The 17,855-nt window shown below is 47.4% G+C and overlaps 1 protein-coding gene across 4 annotated transcripts in view; it reads left to right on the top strand.

Moving 5' to 3' along the window:
• The window catches only part of CDV3 (CDV3 homolog), a 61,674-nt gene that overhangs the window by 34,778 nt on the left and 9,041 nt on the right, over window positions 1-17,855 (top strand). For 2 of the 4 annotated variants that reach the window (XM_085630682.1, XM_085630680.1), the window contains exon 2: window positions 9,371-9,444. In XM_085630682.1, the coding sequence (XP_085486808.1) occupies window positions 9,371-9,444 (74 nt within the window). Of the gene's footprint in view, window positions 1-9,367; window positions 9,445-17,855 lie in introns of all 4 variants that reach the window. The other 2 variants (XM_085630681.1, XM_085630679.1) reach the window with 1 other exon arrangement.

The following is a 17,855-nucleotide window of genomic DNA, read 5'->3' as shown; positions in this document are numbered from 1 at the left end:
TCATAAGCGATTTAGCTCGCGCACGGCGTCTCTTCCACACACGTGTTTATTTTTGCATCGTGCTTTCACGGAAAGTGAAAGCGCGATGCAAACATAAGCGACTTTCGTTGACAGCTTGTTTTTTATGCAGTGCGGCATGCTTTAACAATGACTGTCATGCGTTTCTTTTCTTTGGAGTGAGAATTGGTTGGGACTGGTCCTTTGCCACAGCTTGAAAAGAAGTCCCCTCTGCTGAAACTTTTTTTAAGGCCTGACACACTTTAACAATAGGTCGTGCACTTTCCTTTGGCGTAAGCAGGTGGGTGTGACGGTTCCACCTCGCTGGCTGTAGGTCTATATTTGATATGGGCTTCAAGGCTGGAATGATTGCCAGGAAAAGCAGGAAGGAGGCAGACTGCAGCTCCGAGGTAACGCACCTCCATAGCAAATTCTGGACTGCACAACAAGTTCAAAGAAGCGTCATCCAGCAGACCTGACAGCCTCATAGCTGCCGGTCTTATCGTTAAAATATTTTGCCTCCGATCACACTAGTTGGTTACGTTCGGAAGCTGTACTTAATCCAGGTTTCTTGGTTTCACTTTCTGCCTCCTGACCCATGTGGGGTTTATTAGCTTGCTTTGTCTTTGAATGATTTAAGCACTAGTAATTGTAAACACCAAACTGCTAATTGAACCAAATAAAATAATTTGGTGTTTTCCTGATAATTAAAGTTTGTAGTGAGACCTCTTCATGTGCTCTCATTTGGAGGGATACTATTGTTTGCAGTTGGTTTTTAGTAAATAAAGGAGTAAACTCCTCCCCCGCTACAACAGTGCCACTTTCCTATTCCCAGTGCATATCACCGGCCACCACAATAGCCCCGCCTCTTCCACACAAATGCAAACCCAAAACTTGATACAGTAACACTGTGTAAGCTTTATCCCTTCCCTAATGGTTTCCAGATTTAGGATTACGTGTATGTAAGTGGCCTCTTACCTTGTGTTTACAAAAAATGCCTGCTCTGGAACATAGTTTAGTTTGTTACTATCACTAAACTATGACACTTTCACTGAGTGGCCAGCTAACTACTTTCCTGATAAGGTTCTAATCACAGTATCCACGTCTGTTTAATGTTAACCTTGCTGCTCTGAGATCTTGGCCAAACATCAACTGCAAGGTTGTATTTACATTTGTAAAACGGGAACCAGTACACATGCTCACCTCAGAGCTGCTGCTGTGGCCAGTGTGGTGTTATCGGTAAAAGAAAAAATTTGCCTCAGATAAAACAATTTGGTTAAATTGAGGCTGTGATTAATACAGGAATTGTTTTGGTTTCACTTTCTGCCTCCTGATCCATGTGATTGTTTGCGATTTAATATTTTGAGACCTGCTGATTGTAAACATGAAAACAGCTAATGGAGCCAAGTAAAATAACTTGATATTTTCCCCATGTTTGTAGTCTCACGACTTCATGTACTCTCATTTTGTGGGTTGCAATTGTTTGCAGTCGGTCATTAATTAGGAGTGTCCACCTCGCCCCACTCTGTAAATGCCACCCGTCCAGCTGCCGCTGCGCACCGATTGGGGTGTTGTCAGTAAAATAAAAAACCTGCCTCGTATCACGCGATTACTTAAACTCTGAAGCTGCGATTAATCCAGGTGTTTTTGGTTGATTGTAAACATCAAACAGCTAATGCATATACACAGCCACTCGACTATGGAAAAAAATCATAAGCTAAAAACATTGCCATTTACATCGCCAATAGCTCTAACTTTCACAAATGCGAGACCTATTGCATTGCAAATGCTTTTTTGTGTTCACTGTCTGGTATGTGTCTTCATCCATGTTCATAGCGCTCACACTTTAGCGTGTTCTGGCAGTTTGTTCCATTGTACATGCTTTTTTTGGCTTTCAGGTTACCTCATTCATTTTAGGTGTGTAGCTTCCAAAATATTTCAGCGCGTAAGCTTTAACTACTTTAGGCACGGTTTCAAAACAACTCTTGATACAGTTCGGGATGCTGTTATTCCTCACCTACCTATATACAGTGATTTCTAAGCGTGCACTTACTAGCGAAATAACATATATGAATACAATACCTCCCATATTATGCACAGAAAACAAACCGTTTTAATGGGAGCACAACAAATATTAAAGTTTAATGATCATGCATAGCTATTCCTAGTATTACCATGGCAATACTTTCACACTTGCCATCTTGCCCGAGACTGAAAAAGTGGGAGGAAAAGCAGCACACACATTAAGGAAATACAAAGTACATCACTGTCTATTAATTACACAAAGGATTACACAAGGCGTGGGTCACCTAAAAGCTGTTTAAGAAAATATTGTCACACTTAGCATATGGAAATAAAGTAAGGGGAAGGAAACCACAACGGGCAACCAACGGTTTTTATGTAGTGTCTTTTTACATTTTCAGAGCGCTTACAATAACACAATGGCACTCCTTTTTTTGGGACGTGCCTTTTTAAAACTACATTGCGCATTCACTTCACCTCAACATGCAACGTTTTATTTGGGGTATGTGGTTTTTTATGTTTATAGAGCTTTTTTTTACCTGCAATACGCATTGCTTCAAAGCAACTTGTGGTCTAATTTCAGCTGGTATTATTTCTAAATGTACGCATAAACAACATCTAAAAACCCAGCAAAAAATATCAATGGTATAGTCCATCCAGACACAAACTGTTAAATAAGGCACCCAAAAACAAGCAAAGGACAAAAATGCTACATTTTAGTATTGGCTTCTTATTAATGCTTCGAGTTGCACTTCCTTAAAACAAACATAAATATGCAGCATGCACATGCTGCTTACCCACCAATTGATGTACTATCACTAGCTGAAACATAAGCTATACATCCATATACTTACTACACACATACATACCACTCCTTATCTGTGAAATACATTCACTACACTCCAAACATTAAGCAACATTTTAATTGCAATGCCTCTAACTGATGCGAGACCTGTTGCATTGCAAATTCTGGTTATGGTAGCGACTGTTTAGCCCTGGATCCACACATCACTTTGCTCCAAGGATTACCACTGAATTGCACATACCACAGGCGACCAGTTTGTCCGCTTCGTATAATGTGTAACAAATTGCTTCCATTCAGTGTATTGTCAAAATAAAAAAATGTTCTCTACTATTGATGCAGTTTATTTCTATCTGATTCCTTTCACATCCACGCCCCCATTCATATTTAGCAATTTCTTTACTTTTTAGGTCTCTCCTAGCGTCGCAGCGCATGCGCTGTTTGCTCGGCGAGATCTATTGTCGGTTTGCTTTTGGAAGTGGGGTTGGTGACCGCCCTGTCTCCCTTAGGCCACGCCCACCCTGACTGGACTCGTCATCTGTTGCTGGTCATGCGCCCTGCGTCTCTTCAGTTCTCACGAGGCGGTGGGCGTGTGTCGGCACTTCTCTGCATCCTTCAGCATCGCAGCAAGCTTCCTGGCCTCGGCCTGAGCTCTCTGGCGGCGGTATTGGAGTAGCAGCACCTCGATGGCCCGCAGTGCCCGCTCGCGCTGTAGCCATCTTTGCGGGCCCTCTTCCTCCTGTGGCTGCAGATGCTTTACCATGATGGGCAGCAAGAGTTACACTAAGCGCTCTGCCGTGGCACCGCTCCTTGCCTCCACCGTATTTTCCAACATAGTTCACAGCAGTTCCAGCACCAGCAGTGGACAGCCTGCTTTCAATATCTAGACGGGTGCCCGCTTTCTCTTTAACTCGGGCGGCCTGCATTATCTCCATCTCCCACCCACCCCGTCACTGCTTAATCTCACTTTGTCGCCCTTGTGTATGTTTCTCACCCCCCCACACCAGGCAGACCTAAAGAGTGATGGAATGCTGTGCAGTGTACATGCTTCGTTTAATTTTGCAGCAAATGCACCAACCCACTGAGCTTTGTAGTTGGCTGTAGGGTGTTGCTCTGTGCACAAGGGCTGTCGTGTGCCAGCCCCTTCTGGCCTTTATACAAGCATTCCTGTATTTCTGACCGTGTGCTTGGGTAGAGGGCACCAGACTCACTGCTGGGAGCCACAGGACGGCAACCTGTGAGAGGACTGTGCTGCTTTCAGAGCCTCTCGCCGCGCTCATTCAGTCAACTTTTTCCCTCCTCTGAAGCCCTCTTTTTCGCATTATAAGTGGCTTGGGTTGGAAACGCAAACAGTGGCTTGGGTTGGAAACGCAAAAGTGAGATGGAGATGGAGCTGGAGATGAGTGGATGGACAGATACGCAGCACGTGTATACCAGTGGAGTGTCAGTAGAGCTGGGGAAGAGGCTACCACTTGGGTGTCGGGTACACACACTAGCTTATTGTGGGATCCCACGGTTTGTCTGGGTTAGCTCAGAGACAGGAGGCCGCAGTCCTCTCTAGTTACTTAATTTCTTTTCTTTTAGTTTTATATAGTGGGAAGTCGACCCGATGGTATGGGAGTGCTTTACATGAGCAGCAGTCACATTACCCAAGGACACATTCATTTCTTTTTTGGTAGGCCAGGGGAGATTTTGTGATTTGTCAGAAAATCCCTGGATGTTGAGCCGATGCCGAGACTCTAACCTATTTCCCCAGCTCAAAAGTCGACAGCTCTGGTCATTGGACCTCATCCTTCTCAGAGAACCTGTATAAACCCGGGCTCCAGTGTGTGAGGCGTCTGAGACATTCATTGAAGTAAGACCCTTTGTTTTAGAGGTTACCGGGGAGGGACAGTTCACTCCAAAGTCAGCCAGTCTGTGGAACATAGCCCCTGTGTACGTGAAAGCAGATTAACCTTCCTAGATGTATGCCTTGTAAGCATGAGCCCCAGGGGTCCCTCTGCCACCCTCACCAATTGCATCTCAAAACAAACCTAATATGTATGAGGGGAGAGTCAGAGACTAAACGGAGGCTTTACCAAGTCTGAAGGAGCTCTCAGACTGGGGCAAAACTCTGGAAGCCCACAGCCCTACTACCCCTGACATGGATTTTGCTTTCAACTGGTGATTTTCAAGCTGCTGGTTAACCACTGCACAATGCTAAGAAAGCCAAAACAAGTATTGGCTAAGCCAATTGGTCTCGTCCATGCAAGAGCGATTCCCTTTGCAAATGTCTTTTAGCCATGGTGTAGACCAGCACAGATGCTGTGCAGCATGGTTAAACGTTGTTTTAAAAAAGTGCTATGACTAGCTCTGGCCATATCATAGCGCTTTTGTTTTTAAGTTAGATCAGGGTGGGCAACATGGACACAGGGAGGGTGGGAAGGAATGGACACCATGGAAAAGAACAAGGCCAAACGAAGTGCTATGAGGCAGCCGGCGCTGGCTGCATCAGATCGCTTTTTTAGGTCGAGCCTGGGCAGCGCAAGTGCTGTTCTGCGAGGCATGCTGCTTTCAGGTAGGGACTTGAAGCTCCGCCCACTCTCAGCCCATATTTGTCATTGGCTTGTCATGTTTATACTTTATTTCGGCCATTCGACCTTAAAAGTGCATGTACAATACAACTCTTACACAGTGTTTAAATGTAAGACAGATAATCATAACAAAAAAATCGTTAAAGAAAAAAAAAAGCCTCTAGATAAAAAAAGCAATTAAACTACTCATTGTCCACTGTAAGCTGTGGCTGTTCATTGGTCAATATGCTTAGTAGTCCCTCCTTAGTAGCGCCTTGTCTCATTTTCTAACCTTCCATGGCGACACCCGCTGTTACGTCTGTTACCTAGTAGGCTTTAATTAGAACCTCTGAGCACTATTTTCTCATAGCTTTGTCCTGCCTCATGTTTCAGGCAGTACACGCTCTCTCCTTTAAACATTTTTTTTTTATTGAACATGATCTGTAGTATTCATTCAGACAATTTCTTTAGAAACATAATAAGTTCTTAATAAAACAAAAAGATATATCAAAGAAAAGAACAGAATCCTTACAGCCCAGTACATATGAACAGTTAAATTAAGAAATAATAGATATAAGATGATTTTTTTACACTATTTACATCATATAGTGTCGGTCCTTTCCTTATCAGGGGGGAGATCTTACTTTCGAGTACCAGTTGGAGATTGGGACCCAGATCTGAGTACCCCGGGCTCTAGCTTTCCTACCTCTTGTGCTATACATAGCTATCTCCTGCTTGTATGTGGCAAGAAATCGACTGAGCCACATCTGAAAGGTGGGTACATTGGGATCTTTCCAAGAAGCCGCCAGAATAATACAAAAGACGGCAGTGCCCAAGAAAACAATCCTCTGTTCCTCCAAACTGTACCCTAAGGATTCATCATGACCTAGAAGAAATAGGGTAGCGGAAGATCTAAAGTTCCGCCCAAATACTTGAGTCCAGAATCCTCCTATCAATGTTTGTAAATTGTCTAATTTTGGACATTCAGCAAACATGTGGATTAAATTTGCCTGTCCCTGTCTACATCTAGGGCAACAATCATCTACTCGTAATCCCCAGGTAAAGAGTTTAGCCGGAGTAAAATAAAGGTTGTAAATAGTTTTAAGGTATTGTGCTTTAAGGTTAGGTGCTAAAAATAGAGTTGTGTAGAGAGTTAGGGAATAGTCTATCTACATCTGGATTTCCAAGTTTTTGTGCCCAGAATCTCTCGACACGATCTAGGTCGTCTTTAGAGGATTGTAAAAAAATATCATAGAGTACCTATCCTAGTAGCTCGTTTCTCAATAATAGAGAAGAAATTGAAACTATCTAAATTAATATTAAATTTAGAATTACGGATACTAGTAAAGACTTGGAAATATTTTAGATAGTCTGTAGATGGGATATCAAATCTCTGTTGTAATCCCTCGAAAGATGGAGTAATATTCTGTCCAAAAAAATGACCAAGTGTATATATACCCTTATTCTCCCATCTCTTAGAAACATTATCTATCAAAAGTGATTAAATGATCTTACTGTGCCACAGAGAGGTATATCTTGTTATATTAGGTATTCCTAGTTGTTTGGAGGCTAGTTTCCAGACTTTCCATGCGTCTCCCATCACCTTAAACTTGGTCTTTTTATAATAGGACGCTTCGAGTTGTTTCAGAAATAACCCTTGACATTTATCACCTAATCCAAGTTCAAAAATAGAAGGAATATAGGAGTCTGTATTCGATAGATTGGACGGTTTTACTTTAAAGAGCATGCCCATTTGTTGAAGTAATGTCGCCCAGAGATAGAATGTCAAGTTCGGGATACCAAGGCCGCCTCTGTGTAGGGGGAGGGTTAATAGTGGTAATGCTCTCCTTATTTTACCATAGTTCCATATGAATTTGGATATTGTGGAGTCAAAGATTAACAATGCTGCCATCGGCCATCAATGGGATAGCCCGAAATAGATAGAGTATTCTAGGAAATATACTCATTTTGATATAATTCGCTCTCCCTATTGATAGATGTAGGTTATCTACCCTCTTAAGGTCTATTTTTACTGCTTTAATCAAGGGATCATAATTAAGCCGGTTAATCTCTTTTACCTCAGGAGAAATAATCACACCAAGATATGTAGCATTTTTGACTTTAAAGGGACTGTCATATATAGTGTTATTTGTACATAAGACCATGGTTTTGTCTCTGTTAAGTGAGTAGCCTGAATAAAATCCAAAAACCTGGGTTATTTGTTCTATTTCTGCCAATGCGTTAGCCGGTTTGGTTGTGAGCACAGCAATGTCGTCGGCATATGCCAATATTTTAGTAGAGTATGAACCCACCTTAACTGGTTGTATTTGGGGGGAGTTAAGGAGCTTTAAAATTAAAGGATTGATTACTAGGGCAAATAATATCGGTGAACAGGGACAGCCCTGCCTAGTGCCCCTCTGTACCTCTACAAACTCTGACTCAAAGCCTTCAATAGATAATTTAGCCCTAGGGCTGATATAGAGGGCTTTTAAGGCTTTGATGAAGCCTGGACCAAAGTTGTTAAATTCCATAATTTCCCATAAGAACCGCCAAGACACTCTATCAAATGCCTTTTCGGCATCGAGTAGGACCATCGACATCTCTTCCCCCCCCCCCTGGCACTCATGATGTCAAATAATGCAATGGCTCTACGGGTATGATCGGTTGTTCCTCTCCCAGGGATAAAGCCATGCTGCCAGGGGGATACCAGGTGTTCGATGACCCCCCTCATTCGGTTTGCAAGTATCTTGGAGTATAGCTTTGAGTCAGAGTTTGAGTGAGATAGGTCTATATGAGGATGGAAGCTGGGGGGGGTTTCCCCTTTTTTGGGAATATCGCTATATTGGTGTGTTTCCAGGACTCTGGTGTAGCTGAGTGATGTTGTATTCCTAGAAACAGATCTAATAGATAGGGTAGTATCTGTTTGCCCAATACCTTGTATAGCTCTAGGGGGATCCTGTCGGGACCAGCCGCCTTCCCATTAGCTAGGTCTGATAATGCAATCTCTAGTTCTGCCGTTGTAATTTCTTTCTCCAGTTCTTCTCTACCTTCTTGATCAAGTATTCCAGAAACCTCTGGTTCCGGTAGCCACTCACTGAGGAAGGTTTTTATGTCTCTTGCAGATAGGTGTTCGTTATCGTTTTGGTATAGTTTTTGGTAGTATTTGCGAAAGACTTCTACAATATCTTGGGGGAAGGTGTACTGTTGAGCCTCAAATTCAATATTCTTTATTTTTTTTGTATGTTTCTTTTTGTCTAGTTTTAAGAGCTAGTTGCCTCCTGCTTTTTCCCCTGCTTCATAAATTCTGTCTCTATTGGCTTGATATATTTCCGCTGCTTTTTGTGTTAGCGAGCTATTAATTTCGGTTTTTAAGATCAATAATTTTTGCAGTGTGTCAGAGGTTGATATTCCTTGTTGAATTTGTTTAGCATGCGTTATTTCCAGGTTAATAAGGTCCGCATTGAGTTGTTTATTAATACTATCCTGAGTTTTCTTACAATTGGCTACAAAGGCTATAGTCTCTCCTCTTATTACTGCCTTAAAACAATCCCATACGCTGAATCTGGGTGCACTATATTGATTACAATAAAAAAAAGTACACGCTCTCTCCAAATGCGTTTGGCGCCTGTGCTGTAAATTTATTTTAAAAAGCATTAGTACACGCTCTCTCCTAATGCTTTTTAAAATAAATTTACAGCACAGGCGCCAAACGCATTTGCAAAGCGATAAGTCTCGCATTTGCAAGTGTTTAAGCTCAAACTCTCGTAAATGCAAGACCTATTGTATTGCAAATGCTTGTTGAGTACTGCACTCTGAAAATTGTTTGACAATGGATTGTCCCATCTTAGGGTCTGGCAAGTGCATGTGTCCTAACCACATGATGTCTGTTCTAAGGCACCTGCATTACTACTTCGCGTGTCTTATCAGAATCGGCAAGAAACACATTTTGGAAGGCCAGCCTGTTTGTAATACTTACTTTACTATTGTATTTCAGCAGGAAGATGAGTGGAAGGAGTTTGAACAGAAGGAGGTTGACTACAGTGGTCTTCGTATCCAATCTTTACAGATAAGGTTGGTATCTTTTCATTCGTCTCAATTTTGCGCACATTGTTTTTCTTTATAGCACTGTTTCTTGTTTCAGCCACGCGTTAATCCTTCTGATTTATAAAATCTAACTTAGGGATGATATAGTGGCCGCTGCTGCTGTGAGCGTTCTGTAGGGATGTTCAATGGGTTTCAGTGATTAGATGTCACCAAATATGAATTAAAGCTTAAATTACAAGATACTCAAAAGTATATTCACCCCAAAAACTTTAAATGTTAATTAAAACAAACTTCTCTTCATGTTTGGACTTGATAACTTTCAACAGAGCGGTACATTTTTAGGTTTCAAAAGTATACAGCAGTAAAGATCTTAAGACTTGTCTGGTGGCTTTGTGCACTAATGCATCCATCCACTCCAGGGATATGTTTGACCTTGTGGTCATAAGTTAGAATGCAGGTGAGTCCAGCCAGCCGTTGATCTTTCTGGTGTCGATAAAATGAGTACCATTGCATTGAGTAACAAACATCTGTTCTTCAGCTCAAGAATTCCCTTAAGGTTGAACGTGTAATTCACATATTAAGTTAGAAATGTTTGTTAATAGTTAAAGCTTTTGTATGGCTTAGTACAAACATGGTAAATAACCTGGGCTTTCTAAATGGGTATGAACAGCCCATTGGGCTAGGTTCCATGTCTGCTCGCAAACAGCAAGCCACAATTGTGAAAGTGAAACAAGCTGCACAATATAGATGCCTCTAGTAGCCTGGTCCTCCCACCTATAGCCTTTATCGAGCAACGTGGGCCTTCCCCGCACCTGCTCCAGTGCCGGCACCCAGCGGTTGCACCAGCCTCCTCGTCATTCCTGACTCCGGTATGGGCTAGAAACATGTTTTTTGCTAAAACTGCAAATTATGCGGCACATGATGGATTGTTTGACAAGTGAGGAAAATTTACAATTATATTAAAATAGCCGTGGCTTCACAATCGCATAATTCCAGTGGGCACTACCTGCCTGTAAAGGACTTGACTGGATGTCACTAGCACAAATTGTATTTAAGTTTGTTCATTATGGTCCATTGTGGCGGTTTAACTTCACAGCAAGCCCGCCCAGACTTTTTGTACAGTTTTAAAGACTGACTCCTTTTTAGGTCTCGCGACCTGCGTTGCACTGCGCAGCAGTGCTCGCGCAGGCGAGAGTCCTTTTGTCCAGGGTTCAGAAATGGACCCTGGAATCGCACACGCTTGTGCGATTCCTTTTGTGCTACGCGATTGGCCTTTGCGTGCGTCTTTTTATTAAAGACTGCACGCAAATTGCCAAAGGCGGGCACATTGCTACTCCATTGGCCTATTGGTGTCTATTACGCGCTTGGTGCACGTAATAGACGCCAATAGGCCATGGCTCGCAGTGGCGCATGCACCAGTAGCTGGCTTCTGTTTTTTTTCAAGCGGAAGGGAAAGCGAACACTTTCCCTGCCGCTTGTTGTACCTAGTGATTGTAAACCTGGAGGCAAAGATAGGAAAGGTCCATTTAATCAGCTGGTGTGCACCAACATATTCAAGCCAGTAAGTTGCCTTTTATCCAAACCTGTTATTGTGTTGACCAAGCAGATGGTCCTGCGGTTTCTATACGCTACTGTGTATACAGTTTGTTTTTGTAGTTCGCATTCTCCCAGGATGTCCTACTTCTACAAACAGTGTGTCTGGGCTGCTGAGGTCTGTAAACCATAACCCTACAGCACATGTGATGCTGGGGCAAGGAGTGGTCTACCTGAGGGGGCTCCAGCTCACCATTCGATTTTCAAGCCCCCAGGCAGATACCACCTCTGTCATTAAACTCCATATTCCGAGACCATGACAACAGGCCAAAACCAAAGTGTTACTAAACCTGAAGCTCCCAGACGCTGCTGCAGCCGAAACCCAGTGGTGCTGCTATGGTTGCATATACACTAATACAAACAAGAAACCAGGGCACCCTGCTGCCTCGTTGGGTAGTAAAAGACAGCTGCACCAATGACGGCTGTGTCTTTGCCGGTACCCCACGAATGTCCCCAGGCACTGAAAGTAGGACAATAGCCCATTTCCTTCTATTATGAAAATTCAGAGTCCCAGACATCAAACAGCCTCTGTCATTAAATCAGTCTCCCACCTACTTACAGCAGAACACAGAACCTAACCCCAATGTCTTTAAATGTATTTTATTTGTTGGAGGGGTATGCAGAAGCATTGTTGTGACTGGCTGCTTTTGCGGTGAGTGGCAGAAATTTCAGTAGCTTCCTCACCAGATTTTGAGGTTGAATCTTATTGTTTTGCTTTACACCACTGGTGTTACCGCACATATCGCGTTTATGGGTGTTCGATAAAAATTGGCAGGGTAAACTTACCAACATTTATTGAGGGAGAAATGCCCGGTATTTACCGGAACATGCAGATTTAGGTGCGTTAAATGGTTGTAATACGAAGTTGTTTTTGCTGGGGTGTTTTTATTGCAAGAAGCGATGCTCCGATTGCCCCCCCCCCCCCCGTACCAAACCTGACTGTCGCAACAATTGTTTTGTATTCTCCTTGATTGACATGGTGCCTTAGTCACGTTTTTTAAACAGTGTTGCACTTGATGAACATTGTGTCTTTCAACAATGCCAATTTGTTAACTTCGACATAAAAACATCAAATAAATGGTATCTGAAAGAAACAAGTTAGTTAGATTCCTCACCTTAGAATATCCCCAGGCGTCAGACTGGATCCGGAAGATTTTTCGTCAGCAATACCCCTTGCGCGTCGCTAGGCGTCGTCTGCGGTCGGTGTCGTGCGCCGGAATGAAGTCGTTGTTAGACGCCGCCCTCGCGCGCTGACGTCAGTTCTTCTTTTTTCCGCGCCAGTAAGCGCAGATCCGGGATAGCTACCCCTTTAGTCACTTTTTGACTAGCTTTTTCGATCCTTTTTGATCTTGTCTCGACTCCGGTGCCGGTAGGATGCCTGGTTATAAAGCCTACGCTGACTGTAGCCACTTGATGTCGGTTACGGACCATCACCGCCGGTGCCTTTACTGCTTGGGCCTCGACCACGACGCGGCGTCGTGTTCGGACTGCAAGGCCCTGACCTCGAAGGCTAGATGGGAGCGGTCCCGTAAGCTTCTCAAGATTCGCCACTCGGCTCCGCGCCCCTCTCGATCCCGGTCCAGGATGAGGTCCAAGGATCGGTCGCGGAGCCGCAGCTGACGTCCTCATCGGTCGTCGGGATCCAAGTCTTCGGGTAAGTCGAAGCACTCCAAGAGGCGACACCACTCTTCGGACTCCTCTCGCCGGTCGCGCGACTCGGCCGAGGGGCAGGGTGGCTCCACCCCCGCGGCTCCGGCGGAGCCGCAGGCGCCGCGCAAGTCCCCATACCCACTGGTCCCTGGGACTGGCGCGACGCCGGCGGAAGTCAGTGCCTTCCTCTCGGCCATGAGGAACCTGGCTCCGCCGTCGATGCCCGCTGGCGCGCCTTCGGGCCCCGGGGACCCGACTGGGCAACCTTGCCTGCCGTCGACTGCTCCGGCCTAGACGCCGCAAGCGCCCGAGGGACCCGTTCCCGAGTCCCCGCCGGTCGACCTCGTCACTCCTCCGCCGACACCGGTACCACCTCCGACGCCGACTACGCTCGATGTTGAGCCCCGGTCCGGGCCCAGCGTCGATGGACGCCGCGTTCGGCGCCGCTGGAGACACATTTTGTCTATCGCCCGGCTCCGATCCTTCCTCCTGCATACCAGGAATCGGATGATGGGGGTGAATGGGAGGGATCCGAGGATCCTATGGCCGCTCAGGCTCCACTGTCACAGGACTGGGCAGATGAACTGGGGGAGGCCAGTGGTCTGGATACCTCTCCGGACACTGGCTTCATCTCTCCTCCGACTGTGGCTTCGGAGGAGGGTGCTGCTTTCTCTGTGGTGCTGCGCAAGGCGGCCGCAGCCCTTGGGCTCGAGCTACCTGCCGTGCTCACTGAGGTGCTTCAGTCTGCAGCAAGCTCCACTGAGCCTCTGCTGCCATTCAATGAGGCCCTCACTGACGTTCTGCAGGGCACCTGGTCCAAGCCCTCCACAGTTCCTCCTGTGGATAGGAACGTCGCCAGGCGCCACCGCCCTGCTCCGGGCGACCCCAGTTTTCTGTCCCAACACCCTACCCCTGAGAGCCTGGTTATCCAGGCCTCTACCTCCCAATCCTCCTTCCCGACCGCTCTGCCGGACCGGGATTCCAAGAGGCTGGAACAGTTCGGCAAAAAGCTGTTCTCCTCCCTTAGCTTGGGTCTGCGGTCTTTTAACACCGCCTGCCTCTTGGACCGTTATTCCCACTCTCTGTGGGATACGGTGGAGGACGTGCTGCCCCTGTGTCCAGGGGAGGTCCAGACACGACTTACCAAGGCTCTGGCCGATGGGAGGGATGCAGCACGACATGCTATCCGATGTGGGCTTGACACTACGGACTCGCTGGGTAGGGCGATTTCTACCTCAGTGGCGCTTAGACGTCACGCCTGGCTGCGGTCCACGTCCTTTTCGGGCGATGTCCAGAGCACCCTCCTGGACATGCCCTTTGATGGCACTCGCCTTTTCGGCGAGAAAGCGGACAATGCGCTGAATCGCTTTAAGGACTCCCGCTACGGCCAAGTCCTTGGGCCTCTCGGCCTCGCGGTAGCAAACTTCCGCCTTTCGTGGCCAAGGAAGGGGTGCCTCCTCACGTGCGCCTAGCCACCAGCCGCAGAACCAACCTGGTCGCAGACGTGGTTTCCGCCGAGGCGGTTCTGGAGGACGATGCGGTCAGCCCACATCCACCCCGGCAGCATCCGCCTCAAAGCCTTCCTAGTCCGAGCTTTCAGGCCCATTCCATGCCAGTGGGCGGCAGAGTTGGCCATCACCTGCTCCACTGGCGGTCCATCACATCGGACAGGTGGGTGCTGCAAATCGCCCGAAGGGGCTACTCCCTCCCCTTCGAGACGACCCCTCCACCCATGCCACCGCAGCACCACCGTATCTCGGGGGATCATTTGAATCTTCTCCACGAGGAAGTTTCGGCCCTCTTGGCCAAGGGGGCCGTCGAGCGCGTTCCGAGCCCAGAAGTAGGTCGTGGTTGTTATTCCCACTACTTTCTGGTTCCCAAGAAGGGCAAAGGGGGCTTACGCCCTATCTTGGACCTCCGGAACATCAATGCCTTCCTCCGGAAGGAAAGGTTCAAGATGTTAACTTTGGCTCAGGTTCTAGCTGCCCTAGACCCTGGAGACTGGATGGTAGCGTTGGACTTGCAGGGCGCATATTTCCTCATCCCCGTCCTGCCGGCGTTACCTGCGGTTCACGGTGGGCCAAGAGCACTTTCAGTTTACCATGCTCCCCTTCGGCCTCACCAGTGCCCCTCGGGTGTTTATGAAAGTGATGGCGGTGGTCGCAGCTCATCTGCGCAGATCAGGGGTTCCAGTCTTCCCCTATCTCGACGACTGGTTGTTGAAGGCGGGCTCGCCCCAGACAGTCGTCTTCCCACCTCCAGACTACGGCGGATCTCCTACATTTGCTGGGATTTTCCATCAACGTGCCGAAGTCACACTTGAGTCCCTCTCAGAAGCTCCTCTTCATCGGAGCGGTTCTCGATTCGGCGCTGTTCCGGGTCTATCCACCGGAACAGCGGGTCCGGGATATTCAGGCCCTGATTCCCATCTTTCGGCCTCTATCCTGGGTTTCGGTCAGGCTAGTGTTGCAGCTTCTGGGGCTGATGGCCTCCTGCATCCTACTAGTGCATCACGCCAGGCGGCGCATGCGGGCTCTGCAGTGGGACCTGAAGTTTCAGTTGGCCCAGCATCACGGCAACCTGTCCGACCATGTCTTGATCTCAGAGGGCACTGCACGGCAGTTGCAGTGGTGGCTCACGGACCGCGATTGGGTCAAGGGCAAGAGCCTCTCCCTTCCCCAACCGGAGCATGTCGTAGTGACGGATGCGTCCCTCCTAGGATGGGGTGGCCATATGGGAGAGGCGGAGATCAGAGGCCTCTGGTCTCCGGCGGAGTCTCGTCTCCACATCAACCTGTTGGAGTTGAGAGCGATCCGGCTTGCACTGAAAGCCTTCCTTCCCTCTGTCAGGGGACGTGTCGTGCAGGTGTTCACGGACAACACCACCGCCATGTGGTATTGCAACGAACAGGGCGGGGTGGGGTCGTGGACCCTTTGTCAGGAGGCTCTGCGCCTCTGGACGTGGCTGGAACACCAGGGCGTCACCCTAGTGGTTCAACATCTGGCGGGCTCTCTGAACGCCAGAGCAGATGAACTCAGCCGCCGGTGCATGATTGATCACGAATGGCGTCTGAACTCCGAAGTGGCGCAAGATCTCTTTCAGCAGTGGGGAGAGCCTTGGTTAGATCTATTCGCCACCGAAGAGAACTCTCAATGTCAGCAGTTCTGCGCGTTGGAATTTCCAAGGTGGCACTCGCTCGGCAACGCCTTTCGTCACGAGTGGAGTTGCAGTCTGTTGTACACCTTTCCGCCTATACCACTTCTGCCCAGAGTGCTGAAGAAGATCAGGCACGACCGGGCCCAAGTCATCTTGGTGGCTCCGGATTGGGCACGAAGGTACTGGTATCCCGAGCTACTCAGTATGTTGACCGATCCTCCGATACGTCTGCCCCTTCGGGAGGATCTTCTGTCGCAGCAGCAGGGGACGGTCCTACACCCGAACCTGTCCAGCCTCCACCTCCATGTGTGGAGATTGAGCGGCGGCAGTTGATGCCATTTGACTTGCCTCATGAAGTCTGTGATATCATTCTGGCAGCCAGGCGTCCCTCCACAAAGACGGTATACGCCTGCCGGTGGAACAAATTTGTGGCATGGTGCACAGCAAAGGCTGTGGATCCCCTTTCCGCCCGTCTTTCTGAGGTTCTCCTCGTTCTTCTTTCTTTGGCCCGGCAGGGCTCTGCCCTGGGCACCTTGAAAGGTTATCTTGCTGCCATCTCTGCCTTCTTGCGGCTTCCTGATCAGCCTTCTCTTTTCAAGTCCCCTGTAGTGTCACGCTTTCTTAAAGGCATTACTCACACGTTCCCTCCTGTCCCTTTTTGTAATGCCTCAGTGGGACTTGAATCTTGTCTTAACATTTCTGATGTGCGCTCCCTTTGAGCCTCTTCACAATTGTCCTCTTCGTCTTCTAACTCTTAAGACTGCTTTTCTGGTAGCCATCACCTCGGCTAGACGGGTGAGTGAGCTCCAGGCTTGATCTTCAAAGCCTCCTTTTCTCTCTGTTCATCCGGACAAGGTTGTCCTTCGGCCTTGTCCCTCCTTTCTTCCGAAAGTGGTGACTCCATTTCATCTTGGGCAGTCTGTCACCTTGCCCACCTTCTTTCCGCCTCCGCATCCTTCCAAAGAGGAAGAGAGGCTCCACCGTCTGGACCCAAAACGTGCGCTCTCCTTTTATCTGGACCGCACAAAGCAGTTCCGGGTGGACGACCAACTTTTCGTTGGATACGTGGGTGCTAAGAAGGGGAAAGCTGTGCACAAACGGACCATCTCTCGGTGGGTCGTTTTGTGCATCAAAATTTGTTATTCCTTGGCAAAAAAGGACCCTCCTGTTGGGCTGCGCGCCCATTCTACTCGGGCCACAGCGGCTACTACTGCTTTGGGACGGCGTGTCCCTTTGCAGGACATCTGTCAGGCGGCAACGTGGGCATCGCTACACACGTTTGCCAGGCATTACTGCCTTGACAGCCAAGTCCGAAGGGATGGCTTCTTTGGCCGTTCTGTCCTCCAGGACTTTCTGGTGTGATCTTGGTTCGCAGACCCACCACCGGGGATGGTATTGCTTGGGTATCTATTCTAAGGTGAGGAATTTAACTAACGTGTTACTTACCTTCAGTAACGATGTATCTGTAAGAAACATTAGTTAGTTAGATTCCTCACCGACCCACCCATCCTCCCCGTTCTGCGAACTGACATCTAGGGTTAAGGTTATCCTTTTCAGGCCCCTAGAATTTATTTTTGGCACCAGTGTCGGTCTTTGCATGGCTCTGCGTTCCTGGCGCGGAAAGCTATGTACAAGAACTGACGTCAGCGCGCGAGGTTGGCGTCTAAGTACTCCGTCATTCCGGCGCACGACGCCGACTACGGACGCGGAGCCGCAGACGACGCCTAACGACGCGCAAGGGGTATTGCTGACGAAAAATCTTCCGGATCCAGTCTGACGCCTGGGGATATTCTAAGGTGAGGAATCTCTAATGTTTCTTACAGATACATCGTTACCGAAGGTAAGTAACTTGTTCTTCCGGTTTATCTCCCTTTTATTGGGATGGACTGCAATTAATCAAAAGATTGTTTTTTTGTTTAAAAAAAAAACAATCATATAAACTTTCTCTAAGTTCCAAAAGCTGGGTCTTACATTATCATTTACGGACTCGGGTTCTTTATTTGTAGAAGACTGTTCCTTCGATCAGCCCAGTAATGTTC

Source organism: Triturus cristatus, chromosome 10 (genome assembly GCF_964204655.1).
Source record: "Triturus cristatus chromosome 10, aTriCri1.1, whole genome shotgun sequence".
Lineage (NCBI taxonomy): Eukaryota > Metazoa > Chordata > Amphibia > Caudata > Salamandridae > Triturus > Triturus cristatus.
The sequence above is the reverse complement of the archived record's forward strand: the minus strand, read 5'-3'. Positions and strand labels throughout refer to the sequence as shown.